This window comes from Dipodomys ordii, unplaced genomic scaffold, assembly GCF_000151885.1.
Source record: "Dipodomys ordii isolate 6190 unplaced genomic scaffold, Dord_2.0 Scaffold102, whole genome shotgun sequence".
Lineage (NCBI taxonomy): Eukaryota > Metazoa > Chordata > Mammalia > Rodentia > Heteromyidae > Dipodomys > Dipodomys ordii.
This window is the reverse complement of record NW_012267318.1, coordinates 3,050,992-3,066,614: the sequence shown is the minus strand read 5'-3', so window position 1 is coordinate 3,066,614 and position 15,623 is coordinate 3,050,992. Positions and strand designations below refer to the sequence as shown.

Sequence of the window (15,623 nt, the reverse complement as noted above, 5' to 3'; positions counted from 1 at the left end):
AGTGGGGAAGACACTGAGAAACGATTCATTTTCTGCTAGTTCTTGTTTTGTGGGGTCCTCAGGCTCTGGTGTCTGATTTTTCCCACTCCACTGCTATTTCACAAATAACACTCTTGCCTCATTTCCTCCATTTCCTCCTTGCCTTGCCCCACCCCTCCACACAGGACATCATTTCCTTCCCACAAGCAGGGCTGCTAAGACCCCAGGTGGGCAGTTGGCCACCTGTGCCTTCAGAGTGCCATGACCTTGTTTAACATTTGGCCCTCTCACTTTTCCTTATCAGTGTAAAAAGGGGGTTCCCCAGGCATGTTTTGGGATTTTTTTCTCTTCCCTGGAGCATTCAGAGAAAATACAGGAAGAATTACCCACTTTTTTTCATGGCTTGAGCCAGCCTGAGACATGCTTGAGCCCAAGACATGACTGGGTACTACAGAGGTATGGGCAGGCCCGGACTTCTCTCCCAATCTGTGGTCACCATCAGCACTATTTTGTTTGTCATTTACTTAATTGTGCCTAAGTTAGGGCAATAAAATATCTATTAGTGATATCGTTGAGTATGGTGGGGCAAATCTGTAATCTACTCAGGAGGCTGAGGCAGGAGGATTGTGAGCTCATACGCCATCCTTGGACACACTCAACCAAAAAGCAAAATAAAACAATATATCCATTATAATAAATGCGAAAGTCAAGACCATAGCTTATTTTTGCACTGTTGTTTAAATAAGCTCCACGAGAATAGTTATATATCTACAAAAAATAGAGTTGCTATGTTCCTTACATTGGTGTGCTGCAGTAGGCACAAGTAATGAACCAATGTTTGCATTGCACTAAATTCATACCTTACTCAGGTTTCCACTGTGGGTCTCAAACTGCATCTATCTGTCATCACATCTTTTTTTTTGTGTGTGTGCCATTATTGACTATTGAACTCAGGTCCTGAATACTATCCCTTATTTAGCTTTTTCCCTGAAAGTTGGTGCTTTACCACTTAAGCCACACTGCTACTTCTAGCTTTCTGCTTGTTGATTAGAGACAAGTCTCAGGTCTGTACCTCCTGAATGGTTGGGATTATAGGCCTGAGCCACTGGCACTAGGCTTCATCACACCTCTTTAGGGTTGCTTTGTTAATGACAGATTCTTCTCTTTGATAGTTTTGAGGGGTGCTGATCAAGTGTTTTATAGAAAGTCACATAACTAATTTGTCATACTTTCCTCATAATTAGGCTAAGATCATGAGTTTTAGAGAGGCAGACCACACAAGTCCGGTGCCTCATGGTCTATCACGCTGTCGATGCACCTTGAGCTGTTGATTCTGACTGCCTAGCCGAGGCCAAATTTGTCATGATTATCTGTTATGTGGTTGCTCTGCTCACCTTTCTATACTGTGCCCTGGAAAAGGAGATCAGTCTATGGAACTACTCTCCAAGAGTAGAAAGGAAATAAATCTCTACATTCTCAAGGGTGGCTGCTGTCCTGTTTGGCTTAGATGTTGGTACTGTTGACCTGAAGATATTGTCACAAAAGAGCTCTTTGAAAGCTGATCTTGGAGCCTTGTGCAAGTGGCTCACACCTTTAATCCTGGCTACTCAGGAAGCTGAGATCTAAGGATTGTGGTTTGAAGCCAGCCAGGGCAGGAAAGTCTATGGGACTCTTATCTTCCTTAACCACCAAAAATCTGAACATGGAGCTATGGTTCAAGTGGTACAGTGCCAGCCTTGATCAAAAAAAGCTAAGGGACAGAGCCCAGGCCCTGAGTTCAAGCCCCATATCTGCATCATAAAAGAAGGAAAAGCTTCCTTTGGGTCACAGTTCCCTTCTGTTCTCTGTGACCTAAAACCCAAGTGACAGTGAGTCTGTGCTCACAGTCTGAGTATCAGGATGGTCACACATATTGCATCTGTATTGACACAAAAGAAAATGCTTCCTAAAGCCTGACAGTATGAAATGTCTTTACTGAATATAGTTCAACACTTTTCTACTTCAGCTCCAACTCTGTGTGTTAACTTAAAAGTAGAAACTTGCACTTAGAGGATCTTGTAAAGATATAAAAAGCATTGTCATTACTATCAAGGTCTCTGAGTTGTAGTAATTAAGTTACTGTTTTGAAGCTGGGTTCCTGTGGCTCTTTAGGAGGTTGAGATCTCAGGACTGAGGTTTGAAGCCAGCTCAGGCAGAAAAATCCCTGAGATACCAGCAAAAATCCAAAAATAAAGCTGGGCTCAAGTGTATAGCTCCAGTCCTGAGCACTGAAGCTAAAGGGAAATACCCAGGCCTGGAATTCAAGCATGAGTCCTGGCACACACGGGCGTGCGCGCACACACACACACACACACAATATATATATATAGTTTTGATGGCTTTCTATTAATGCAATACTGTATAGGAAATAGCCTAGTATGTCCTGATAAATTATGTAGGAGGTGATTGCAGAGTCGATCATTGGCCTGTGTATGTTTTCTTATGCTAGAGCACTTTTGTCTACAGAAGGCTCTGGGCTAAGGACTGAAATGTGGAAGCTTAGAGACCACAGAGTAAAGCAGCTGGATGTATTTCTGGATGAGTTGTTGAGCTCTACAACCGCTGGTTCTGACAACTGCAATGTATCGAGAAACGGTTATAAAGGATTTCATTAGGTGTTTCAGTAGTACAGTAAGATAGGATTTGTGGGTGAAGAGCATGGCACAATGAAGCACCCCTTGTCCTTCTTTTTCAGCACACACACAGAGCACAATGGGGTGCAAAGTCCTGCTTGGCTTCGGTCACCAGATGCTGCGACGGAAAGTGGTGGACTGCAGTCGGGAAGAGAGCCAGCTGTCCCGCTGCCTGAACACCTTCGACCTGGTGGCCCTGGGTGTGGGCAGCACACTGGGCGCTGGTGTGTATGTCCTGGCTGGTGCAGTGGCCCGGGAGGATGCTGGCCCTGCCATTGTCTTCTCCTTTCTGATTGCTGCCTTGGCCTCTGTGCTGGCTGGCCTGTGCTATGGCGAGTTTGGCGCTCGAGTCCCCAAGACAGGCTCAGCCTACCTCTACAGCTATGTGACCGTGGGGGAGCTCTGGGCCTTCATCACTGGCTGGAACTTGATCCTCTCCTATGTCATCGGTAGGTCCCAAGCTCAGCCCCGAGGTCCATGTCCGCCATCCCCTTGTGTCTTTTCCTACTTCTACATATCCCACCAAGCGTACCCATGTCCTTCCTGGGAAGACTGAGCCTGGGTCTCCCCAGAAGGCCTCCTGAGTGTATTGTCTTTTACTTTTATGAGTGATTGAGCTGACTGTGGGTTCAGTCCTCTGCTCTGTGTCCTGTGAGATCAAGCCAATAAAGCCAGGCCTCCTTGAGTCCATTCCTGTTTACTAAAGAGACCTAGAAATAATAGGTTCATTCTAATTCTAGAAAATAATTTTGTTCCTCTCAGTGTTTTTCCTGATTACTAGAGAAAATATGTCACCAACAGAAAACTTTGAGACATGCAGAAAGACACAAAGAAGTAGAAATAAGCTAGGCATTCCTGGCTCATGCCTATAATCCTAGACACTCAGGAGACTGAGTAAGATCTGAGGATTACAGTTTGAAGATAGACCCCGCAAGAAAGTACCCCCTAAAAAGCCAGAAATGGAGCTGTAGCTAAAGTGGTAGAGCACTAGACTTGAGTGAAAGAAGCTCGGGGATAGTGTCTAGACCCTGAGTTCAAGCCCCAGAACTGGCACGCACGCACACACACACACAAACACACACAAGGTAAAAATAACCAATTAGACAACTCATTGATTCATCCATGCATTTACTATTTATATCAACACGTGAATTATTTATTGAGTACACAGAGCATTTTTTAATGCTCTATGCCAGGCATTTTTGCTGGAGATTAGGATATGATCAAAGAATGTGACAGTCACTGTTCATAAGTGTTTACTAACTAGGGATATAGCCATAACTAATATTTAAATAGTGAATATAAATGTATTGGAGGCTGTGATGTTAATGAACCTAAAGCCTTGTGAATATGTTTTACCTCTGAGTACATCTCCAACTCTAAGTGTATATTTTATACAATGAGTCTCTCCACTCTCAGAGAACCTTATACCCGGTTCCATCGATAGCTTGCTGACAGGGTCCTTCATCTTTGCATTGAGGGTACCACTGCTACCTCCCCAGACAGTAGGCAGTCTAGTATTTGGGCTTCTTTTCAACATCTGCAGCATTTGCTGAGAGCCAATAGAGCTTACTCTATAATAACTTCTAAAATAAAATTCATAATGGCTTTTTCCCCCCAACACAATGTTAAAACTTGTAACCACAGATGGCAGTCACCCATGGAAGTCTCCCAGTGGGACTGGAGTTATTTTAAATAGACTGTTACGCTCTCTGGAAGTATAAAACAAAACAGTGAGCATGGAAGGTTGGCTGCTTTATCTTTGCCAGAGTGCTATTTGCCTATGTGACACCCATGAATCTATTAGGGAAATTTATTCTGTTTCTTAGCTACTGGGGAAGAGTTTTTCCAGTCCCCCCACCAATTCTTTTAAAGTAATGATTCAGAAATGGAAAGGGGGTGTAGGCTGGGAAGAAAGGTTGAAGCACTCCTGGCATAGAGGCAGGGTGGAGCTTGGGAACCTGCTTACAGTGAGCTGGCCACTTTGAGAGTTCAATGAGGAGGGTACAGGAAAACTATTTTCATTTGTGGTCTTCATGGAGAGAATTCACATAGATTGCTGTTAGGATAAAATGTGCCTAAAGCTTTGGGTTGTTGGGGAAATATTCTACTTGAGCTCCAGGAATGAAGTTCAATCATTGTGCTGATCACTCTGCCAATATTCTGTGGGTAATTCAGTTCATGGTCATGGTCAAGTCCCTCTGAGAAGAATGGAATATGCTGTATGCAGAAATTAGAATTTTAGTGACTTTTCCTGACAAACAGCCACTGGAAAACAATGACGTGTCTTCAGAATTGAAAGAAAGAGAAAAAGAGAGCAGTGGGTGGTGATGGTGATGGTATGGGCCTTATTTATGTTCCTTGGTGCTGAGGGACAGGAGTCCCCCTTGGAATTGAAGAGGTAGAGTTTCACCAGTGGGAAACCACAATTCTGAGCTGGGTAATATAAGCCTAGTTCAAGTCCAAAGTGGCAGAAAGGCTGAAAGCTGAGCCGAAAGCCAGCTTCTTTGTGGATCTCCTTAGAGAGTAGCACTTGGGGCATGGGTGCCATCGGCCCTGCCTGCTGCCTGGGGTTTCTGCTTAGGAAACAAGGGTTTCCTAAGTCATTGCTAAGGGTTTTTCAAGTGGTTGCTAATACTTAGTTCCCTAATGAAATCAAATAAGTATAGTTGAATAAATAGTATTGGAGTGTTTCATAAAAGTAACTATTACTGTAAGACTTCCATCTTGATATATATGCTTACATTGTTTTAAGTGTGTGTGTGTGTGTGTGTATTCTCCATTTATAATAGGTTATATCCCAGTGAACTCAAGGTGAACATACCAAGCCAGGCTGGGGGTATATGCCTATAATCTCAGCACTTGAAAGGCCTCTGAGACAGGAGGATCGTGAGTTTTGAGTCCAGCCTTGTTTGATCCTGCCTCAAACAACTGGAAAAGAATGAAAATACCAGAAGCAAAAAATGTGGTTTATTCACCTAACCTTCACACATCCAGCCTTTGAAGCAGTGTCTTTCATGTTTCCTGGTCAGCATTGCAGAGCTGTCAGCAAAAGATCATACCAATATTGCTGGTTCTAGAAAAGATCTAATTCAGAACTCAAAGTCTAGTTTATCTACTGCGTGCACATTGCTTTTCACACCATTGTTTGAGGGGAAAGTCATTAAAATTTAACTTTCAATCAGGGTTCACCCTTGTAAACCAGGATGTATCTCACACACACACACACACTCCATAAAACACACAGGACACCATGCAGTCCATGTATAGAGAATGAGGTAAGTCATAAACTCACTTCTATCGCAGCCCCAGCTCCTCCCTTTCTGTTTAGCACATACTCCAGTCTCACTGCTGTGGAAAGATCTGATTATACTGTGATCCCTGTGTGGATGAGATACATGCAGAGCTCTCTGATGAGAACCCAAATTAACTACTTCCCTTCACTGGCTGCCATGTGTTTTGCGGCAGGTACGTCAAGTGTGGCAAGAGCCTGGAGTGCGACCTTTGATGAGCTCATAGGTAAAAGCATTGGGGAGTTCTCCAGAAAGCACATGGCCCTCAATGTTCCTGGCGTGCTCGCTAAAAACCCCGACATATTTGCTGTGATTATAATTCTCCTCTTAACAGGTAAGAGCCACATTTTTTTTGTTATATCTAGATTTGTTTTATTTTGTTTTATTGTTAAGATGCTGTACAGAGGGGTTAGTTCCATGAGTAAGGCAATGAGTACACTACTTGTCCATCATTGTTACCCCTTCCCTTCCTTGTTGTCCCGCTATCCCTTCCCTCCCCCACCTCCCTCACTCCTCCACTGGCCTCCCCAAGTTGTAAAGTTTGTTTCCAGTAGACTGTCCTGTGGGGTATCCTTGTTGCACTGGGTCATCTTGTGTCTTTGTTTCAGCATTTTGTTATTCCCTTTCCCCTCTCCAGATTAGACAAATGTATATACAAGATGCAGGGTACCAAAATCAAGTACAGTGACAACAGGGGATATGCCATAGGGGAAAGAACATACAAAGGAAACAACAACAAAAAAATAAAATCTCATGGTACATTTGAAACAATAACAATAAAGAGACCTCTTGTACATATCTTGGGGTTCATTTCACTTAGCATCATCTTATATGGTCATTTGTACATGTTTTTTGAGCTTTTCAGCTCATCTGATAAGAATATCCTATATGTATACTAATTATTGCAAATAAGGGAAACCATGGGCCCTAGATTTCTTTGGGACTGGGTAATTCTTTCCAAGTCTTTCCATTTCCTAACAAATTGGGCAATGTTGTTCTTTCTGATGGAAGCAAAGAATTCCATTGTATATATATTCAGAGGGGGCATCTAGGTTGGTTCCATATCTTAGCTATGGTGAATAACGTTGCAATAAACATAGTTGTGCTGGTAGCTTTACTATGACCTTGTTTGTGATCATTTGGGTAAATGTCCAAAAGTAGGATTGCTGGGGCATAGGGGAGCTCTATGTGTGTAGTCTTTTGTGGAACATCCATATTGCTTTCCAGAGCTGCTGAACAAGGGCCACATCTTGAAAGAGATCTAATTCAAGCATGACAGGTTCCTATTAAGTTGTTTTTTTTGGGGGGGGGTTGTTTTTGGCTCTGCTAAGTATGGAACCCATGGCCTTACCCATGCCATGCTCGTGCTATACTACTGAGATGCAGTCCAAGTTCATGTTTCTGTTCTTTGGTTTTTGTGGGCTTTTTATTGTTGTTGTGTCCTTTAGTCCCTTTCCTATTTTGTCTGTTTTTGTAATGCACAGACAACTTCATTTATTTGTTTCTACTCTAATGGCTTCTAATAGTCCACATAGGGTTGACCTGGCTAATCAATAGCTGTTGAAATGTGTATTCTTCACAGAGTAAGATTCTGGTAGCACTGAGGACACTTTATACCTTTAACTCACGAATAAAAAATCTTTTTGAATCAATGGGTGGCCATTTGGAAAGACATGAAATGGTCACTTGTCTGCCAGGAAAGTGCAGGAATGAACTCTGCCTCAGACACTAAGGTGTCCCCGGGCATTGAAAGACATCTTGTATAGATGGGCTCATGCCTATAATTCCAGCTACTTAGGAGGCGGAGATCTGAAGATCTGAACTGCCAACTCAGGCAAGAAAGTCCATGAGATTCTTACCTTCCATTAACCAGGAAATGCTACTGGTCTGCAGCTCAAGTTGTAGAGTGCTAGCCTTGAGCAAAAAAGCTAAGAGATAGTGCCTGGGCCTTGAGTTCAAATCCCTGTACTGGCACACACACACACATAAAAGGAAAGAAAAACAGGTGATTTTTTTTTTTCATCTAACAGCCACCAAAACACCCTTTCAATAAGTTGTGGTTTTAGACTTTGAGGTACTGCTTGCTTGTCATTGACAATGGCTGCTCATTGTTACTGACTTTTGTCTAAATCTTAGCCACAGGATAGCATTTTTTTTTTTTTCTGAGGAGTATTGGGTAGCTGCACATGAAGCTGGAAAGCAGCTTGATCTCTTGAGGTTAGGGAATCTTAGAGAAGTTTTAAAAACAACATTTCTTACTTTACACACATTTAATCAAAATAATCTCCCTCAAAATCAGTCCTGGCAGTATTTCTGGTCCAGCTTGCAAAGTTATGTATCAGAAAATAAGTTTGAACTACTGTAGTGAGATTTTCATTTTCATAAACATGAGAGGGAAGGACACTAAAGAAAACATAGAGTATGATGATGTTGCCCCTTTGTGATTAATTTACTCCATTCTCTCCTAATATCTACATTTCAGTATTCAACTTAATGTGTACTGCAGTTTTTATTTTAAGAGATAAAAAGGCAGCCAGTACTGGTGGTTGGTTCATGTCTGTAATCATAGCTTCTCAGAAAGCTGAGATCTGAGGATCACGATTCCAAGTGAGGCTAGGCAAAAAAGTTCGTGAGACTTTTATCTTTAAATAACCCAGTGACTTACATATTTCCAGTAGTAAATCCTTTTCTTATCACATAGGCCACAGGGGGATACTTAAGAACCCCAATGTAGATGTCATGAAAACCCTAAGGTGGTACATGGGGTTACTGTGCCAATTCACTAGTTGGTGGTTTTTATTGTTGTTTTGTTCTTAGTGTGAATCTAGCGTTGACATTATTTTATATACACTGAATTCCAGAGAGAAACTAATGTAGATCTGTGTTAGTTATTCCAAAACCACAAATAGTTACTACTGCCAACATGACTAATGTCCCAAAGTATATTTAAATAATTTCCTCATCTGAAAAACTCCCATCCTACCAAGAAGTTAAGCCAAGTGATTTTTCCTTGGAGGAAATAAATTCAGCAATAGAAGATGTCTTTCCTGTAATGTCTTTCCCACAGCAGAAGCAGCTTGGTGTGGGGGTCGAGGCCCTAACCCTATGCCCCAGGGCCTTGTTTGTTCTCCATGGAAGGGGGATGGAACTGTGTTTCAGACTTCTGCAGCCCTGTGGGTGGTGCCCTAAGTTCCTGAGGGGACCCAGAACGTCCACCCAGATAGATGCATGATGAGGCTTCCCACACACTTGGGTTATTTAGGTCCTTGCTCTTAGAGAGAAGGTGCATTCAGCTCTATTCCCAGAGGCTGTCAGAGGTCTTTGGAGCTGGGTGATTTTTCTTTTTTATTCCCTTCCTGTCCCTATTTTTGTGTCCCCCATTCTCATCCTGAAAGGACTTGCCTGGCATGTAGTTAAAGTTTCTGTTTGTACCTTTTTTTTTTTTTTTTAGGAGTTTTAACTTTTGGTGTGAAAGAGTCAGCCATGGTCAACAAAATATTCACCTGTATCAACGTTCTGGTCCTGGGCTTCATAATGGTGTCCGGATTTGTGAAAGGATGCATTAAAAACTGGCAACTCACCAAGGACAATTACTTGAATATAACAGGCTGTGAGGTCACCCAGGAGCATTTCTTGAATATATCTCGCTGTCAGAGCAAGTAAGTTCTTTCTTCTGTTTGTTGGCATGTGCCAGTTCTTTCCAATCTTTGCATTTAGTACCATGTCACAATCAGGGAATACAATTGGTGAGGATAATGTGTATCTTTATTTTATTTTATTTGCAGGGGAAGGACTATCTATTGTGGGGCCTGAACTCGGGGTCTAGGTGCTGTCCCTGAGCTTTTTGACTCAAGCCTAGCACTGTACTACAGAACCACTTCTGTTTTTCTGGTGGTTAATTGGAGATATGAGTCCCAAGCACTTTTCTGCCTGGGCTGTTTTGAATTGTGATCCTCAGATCTCGGCTTCCTGAGTAGCTAGGATTATAGGCATGAGCCACCAGTACCTGGCATATGTACCTTTAAGAATTTGGTGTATTTTGTTAGATTATTTTGTTTTGCTTTGTGCACAGTCACTGTGGGTGGAAGGTATTGTTTTTATTGTTCTGTTTTGACTTTGAGAAAAGAGTCTTATTACCCAGTCCAGGCTGGGACTCTGTGACCCTAGGGGCTTAGCCTCTTGAATAACTGGGATTACAAATGTGCCACCATCATACCTGGCAAGTGTATTTTGTTGTTGTTGGTTATTGGTTGTGGGGCTTGAACTCGGCCTAGGTGCTGTCCCTGAGCTCTTCAGCTCAAAGCAAGCACTCGACTACAGAGCCACCGTCCCAGCCCAAGTGTGTTTTTTTTGTTTATGGTTCGGGACTGTTGTCAGTCTCATTGAGCAATCTCTTTCTCCTCATACTTGGTTATATGATCTCTAAATTTTACATTCAAGCTGAGAAGTCTGCTGGACTCCATCTGAAAATGATGAGAAAGCAGAAGCTCAGGGTGACCAGGTGCAGGTGGCTTTTGTTTATTATCATAGCAGACTTGGGAGGCTGAGATCTGAACAGACAAATCCACATCGAGGAGAGTGACTCCAAGTGGTAGAGAAGTAGAGCCACAGCTCAAGGTGCTGAGAGTTATTCCCCCCCCCGCCCCCCTTTCTGTGGTACCTTGGTGATTCCAATTGTTTTCAATAATGCCTTCCTATGATATTAATATTTGGAAAAAGTATTTTCAAGTGGATCATTCTCCCACTATAATTACATCTTTTTAACGTTATGTCTTTTTTAAATCTTCTTTGACAGATTTTCTGTTGAGTCTTAGTGTTCCAGGATGGATAATAAATAGGATTCAATTTTGTCTGCAATTCTGTTTTCCTTACAGGGAAAAAAGTTAAATTGCTGTGACATGGAGATCCTCCTAAGGTCTTTATTTATAGTGGTGGCTTTATTTAGTGATGTCTCAAGTCCCACATAGAAGAATAGCCTAGGATAGCTAGCCAGCCTGATATCCATCTTTTTTTTCCCTTCTCTGCCTGGCCAGCGCTGCCCTGTGTACACAATCTCACAGGAGAATAGAGGAGAATTGAAAGGAAAATAGAGGGTGCCCAGGCTTCTGAGGGTAGAACTGGGCAACACACAACCCTTGGTGTCCATTCTCTTGAAAGACTGGGGAGTGGACACACGCCAAGATCTTGGCCATCACATGCCATGGTCACTGAGGAACACCAGGTGTCCAGTCCCTCCTAATCAATGCTCAGGCATTGATGTCACTATGATACTGGAATCAGAGAAGTGTTAAGAGTAGATGCATGAAATTCCACTAACTGTATTAGTATGTAGTTATCAGCAGTGCATTTGGCTGGCAGTTTCCTAAAGTCTTGGTCAGGAGCATGTAGGAACAGTCCCAGTGGTTGGGGATTTTTCTCTGGAACCCCTACCTCCTAGCACCTGCCTCCTCCCTACCAGTCTCTTTAGCAGATGCTTCTGAAAGGGCTAGTTGTTAGAGCCATCAGAGCCATTATAGCTGTGGACTTTGGAGGGGCCTGCAACCCATGGAGTTTGTAATGTTGTGTCTCAAGGGTCTGAGACCCCTGGTGTGGCAGTAATCGGCTATCACTTATCTTCCGGAGCTGATTGCTGTTCCTTAGGCAGGACTACACAACAGATGTCTTAAGTGTTTGACTGTGGCTCTTTCTAGTGATACCAGCGCACTAGGTAATGGAGGATTCATGCCCTTTGGAATTTCTGGCATTCTATCAGGAGCCGCGACCTGTTTCTATGCCTTCGTAGGATTTGACTGCATCGCCACCACAGGTAGCTTCCCTCCTGGTCCATGCCTTTGCTCCCCTGGCAGACAGGTGGCACTCACACTCCCCTGTTGGCACTTTTCAATGACCACTCGTCATTACACTGGAGTAGTTTGTAGATTTCTAGCTTCCTGCTAGTCTCCCTTCCCCAGCATTAGCATTTCCCTGAGAGCCAGTGCCTATGAGAAACTGCATTGTACCTGTGAGTAAGGGTTCTGATGTCTGAGTGAGACCATGACAGCATGGCTGTGGCCTGATTACATATCTGTACCCTCTGGGAAAAAGGAAGCCATGAAAACTAGTGTCATCCTGGTGGGTTTTAATAAAGCCATAGTCCTCAAGCCTCCCAGGTTTTCTCTGCCAAAGGCAGTAAGTTTCTCCCTTAGCTGTCTTAAAGGCTGAGAATGCCTGTGGGCTGTGACCCTCCCCTGTGTGTTTTTGAGGGCCATCCCTTAGTTATAGAAGTCCAAAGGCTGAGCACTGAGGGTGGTTATTGGTGCCAGGCGGGCTTCCTGCAGGAATGTGATCCCTCTGCCATCCTGTACTCCCGGCTGATTTCTCTGCTGCTTCCAGGTGAAGAAGTCAAGAACCCTCAGAAGGCGATCCCCGTGGGCATTGTGGCATCCCTCCTGATTTGCTTCATTGCCTATTTTGGGGTCTCGGCCGCCCTCACGCTCATGATGCCCTATTTCTGCCTGGATCCAGACAGCCCATTGCCTGCTGCCTTCGAGTACATTCACTGGGAAGCCGCTAAGTACGCAGTGGCTGTGGGCTCCCTCTGTGCACTGTCTGCCAGGTAAAGAGAGGGAAGTATGGTGCTACTGGGAGGTTGGAGGCTGTGTAGACCAGGAAGCCAGGCATACAGATCAATTGTTAATATATATTCCCTTTCCCCTGAATTCAGACCAACATCCTAACCCTAACCCTCACTATGTGACCACCTCTTTTTTTTTTTTTTTTTTTCGGTTGTGGAGCTTGAACTCAGGCCCTGGGCATTGTTCTTTGCATGTGTGTGTGTGTGTGTGTGTGTGTGTGTGTGGTTGTGGTTGTTGTTGTTGTTTGGATGTGGAGTTTGAACTCATGGCCTGGGCATTGTTCTTGAGCTCTTTTGCTCAAGGCTAGTGTTTTGCTCAAGGCTAACCATAGCCCCACTTCCAAGTTAATTTTTTTTTTTTTTTGGTTGGTTGTGGCCACAATGCCAACTCCCTGGGCACTGTCCCTGAGCTCTTTTTGCTCAAGGCTAGAGCTCTAGCACTTTGAGCCATAGTGCCACTTCTGGTTTTTGAGTAGCTCGTTGGAAATAAGAGTCTCATAGGGACTTTTCTGCCTGGGCTGGCTTCGAGCAGTGATCCTTAGATCTCAGCCTCCTGAGTAGCTAGGATTATAGGTGTGAGCCACTGGCTCCTGGCTTTTTCTTTCAGCTTGAGCTGGGTGTTGTCCTTTCCCTTTTTTTTCTTTTTCTTTTTTTTTGGGGTACGGTCATGGCATCTGAACTCTGGGCCTGGGCACTGTCCCTCAGCTCTTCAGCTCAAGGCAAGTACTCTACTACTTTAGCCACAGCGCCACTTCTGGCTTTTTTTTTTCTGCTTATATGGTGCTGAGGAATTGAACCCAGGGCCTCATGCATGCAAGGCAAGTGCTCTACCGCTTGAGCCACCTTCCCAGCCCCAATCCTTTCCCCTGGTACCCTTCCACTAACCACTTAAGCCACACAGGCTCTGTTCCTCATTTTGGCCCTTGGTTTGTCTGTAAAGCAGGGGCTCCTGAGGAAGGCTGTAAGCCTCTCTTAGTGAGAAGCCCCTGGTATTTCCTGATAGCTTATGTAAATAGCAACTATTTATTCAATATTGATTTGCCACAAAGAAATACGAATGCAGTAATGCTTTAATTTTGTTTCAGTTAGCTTGAAATCATTTCAGAAATAAGTGCAAAAATTTCCTTCATACGTATTACTCCTGGGATCACATGCTATTGTTTTCTTTTCTTTTGGCTGCCAGTCTTGAAACTTGAACTCAGGTGCTTGGGCACTGTCCCAGAGCTTTTGTGCTCAAAACTAGTGCTCTTCCATTTGAGCCAGACCTTCAGTTCTGGCTTTTTTTTGTTACCAGTCCTGGAGCTTGAACTCAGGAACTGGGCACTGTCGCTGAGCTTCTTTTGCTCAAGGTTAGTGCTCTATCACTTGAGCCACAGCACCACTTCCGGCTTTCTCTATATATGTGGTTCTGAGGAATTGAACCCAGGGCTTCATGCATGCAAGGCTAGCACTCTACCACTCAGCCACATTCCCAACCCCCAATTCTGGCTTTTTTGTGGTGGCTGATTGGAGATAAGAGTCTTACAGACTTTCCTGCCTATGTTCCTGTGCTGGCTTTGAACAATGAATCTGCAATCTTAGTCTCCTGAGTAGCTAGGATTACAAGCCTGAGCCACTAGCACTGGCTACTTTGTTGTTGTTTTTTCTCCCCTGTGGGTGTATTTGTTGTGCTGGGGTTTTTGTTATTGTTGTTTTGTGTGTGTGTGTGTGTGTGTGTGTGTGTGTGTGTATCGTTACTGGGGCTTGAACTCAAGGCCTTGGCTTTTTGGTCACAGCTGGTGCTCTACTGCTTGAGCTATGCCTCCAGCTCTGCTTTTTGATGGTTAATTGGAGATAGGGTCTAATGGACTTTTCTGCCTGGACTAGCTTCAAACTTCAGTCATGTGGGTCTTGGCCTCCTGAGTAGCTAAATTTGCAGGTGTGAGCCATTGGCACCCAGCTTACATGCTACTTTGCATGAGCTGATCCCCCTTTGTTTGTCTTGTTTCACACATACGTGTTTTCTCTGGAATTTGTTTATTAAGTGCTGGGTCTTAGAGCCATTGGGCATCATGCAGAATCATGGAAGTAGTTCTTGGTGAGAAAAAGGTGCTCAATCTACAGTAGTGAAGTATGGTCACATAGGATGTCTTTGTGGCTAGGAAGAGGTTTCACTCATGTTTTTGTCTTTTCCTCCACTCAGTCTTCTAGGCTCCATGTTTCCCATGCCCCGAGTTATCTATGCCATGGCTGAAGATGGACTGCTATTTAAATCTCTGTCCAAAATCAATAGTAGGACCAAAACACCAATAATTGCAACAGTTACCTCAGGTGTCATTGCTGGTAAGTACTGGAATTCATTTCTCATGCCAGTATTTAAGAATCATTCTCAGGGAGGGCTGGGATGTAGCTCAGTGGCAAAGCGCTTGCCTAGCAAGTGCAACGTCCTGGGTTCGATCCCCAGTACCAAAAAAGAAAAGACAAAAAAAATACAGTTAAAAAAAAAAACCAAACAAAAGAATCATTCCCAGGGAGACATCTTAAATTATCTTGAATTGTTTGGGGTTTTTTGGTGTGCTAATATTGTGCTCTCAGCTTTTCATTCAAGCTGGCCCATTCTCATTTGAACCACACTTTCACTTTTTTTTGGCTTTTTGCTGGACAGTTGGAAATGAGAGTCTCCCAGATGGGTCTGCCTGGGCTGAGTTCAAACTAGTATATTGAAGTAATTGCAAATAGTAAAAGATTTTTTTGCCATTTATACATAATTTGTTCATATTAACACTAGTTCAAATTAACACTAGTTTTAATTTCTTCCTGTGATGGCAAAAGTCTTTCCTGTGACCATAAAGTACATGGCATTTCCCAACCCAGGAAGTACTCCTTTTCATCTGTGAAGAGTGGGGGGCAGTTTTTTTTTTATCTTTGGTGCCACTTATTCATTATTTCATTCATAATTTCAATGACCATATTGGATTGTCTTTTTATTTAATTTTATTGTTAAGATGCTGTACAGAGGGGTTAGTTCCATGAGTAAGGCAATGAGTACACTACTTGTCCATCATTGTTACCCCTTCCCTTCCTTGT

General features: G+C 43.4%; 1 protein-coding gene across 1 annotated transcript in view; it reads left to right on the top strand.

Moving 5' to 3' along the window:
• Positions 1–15,623, top strand: part of Slc7a1 (solute carrier family 7 (cationic amino acid transporter, y+ system), member 1) — a 68,899-nt gene that overhangs the window by 44,459 nt on the left and 8,817 nt on the right. Inside the window, exons 3-8 of the mRNA XM_013027264.1 lie at positions 2,714–3,100; positions 6,120–6,278; positions 9,396–9,603; positions 11,635–11,750; positions 12,317–12,539; positions 14,740–14,883. Coding sequence (XP_012882718.1) covers positions 2,731–3,100; positions 6,120–6,278; positions 9,396–9,603; positions 11,635–11,750; positions 12,317–12,539; positions 14,740–14,883 — 1,220 coding nt within the window. The 5' untranslated portion in view covers positions 2,714–2,730. The remainder of the gene's footprint in view (positions 1–2,713; positions 3,101–6,119; positions 6,279–9,395; positions 9,604–11,634; positions 11,751–12,316; positions 12,540–14,739; positions 14,884–15,623) is intronic.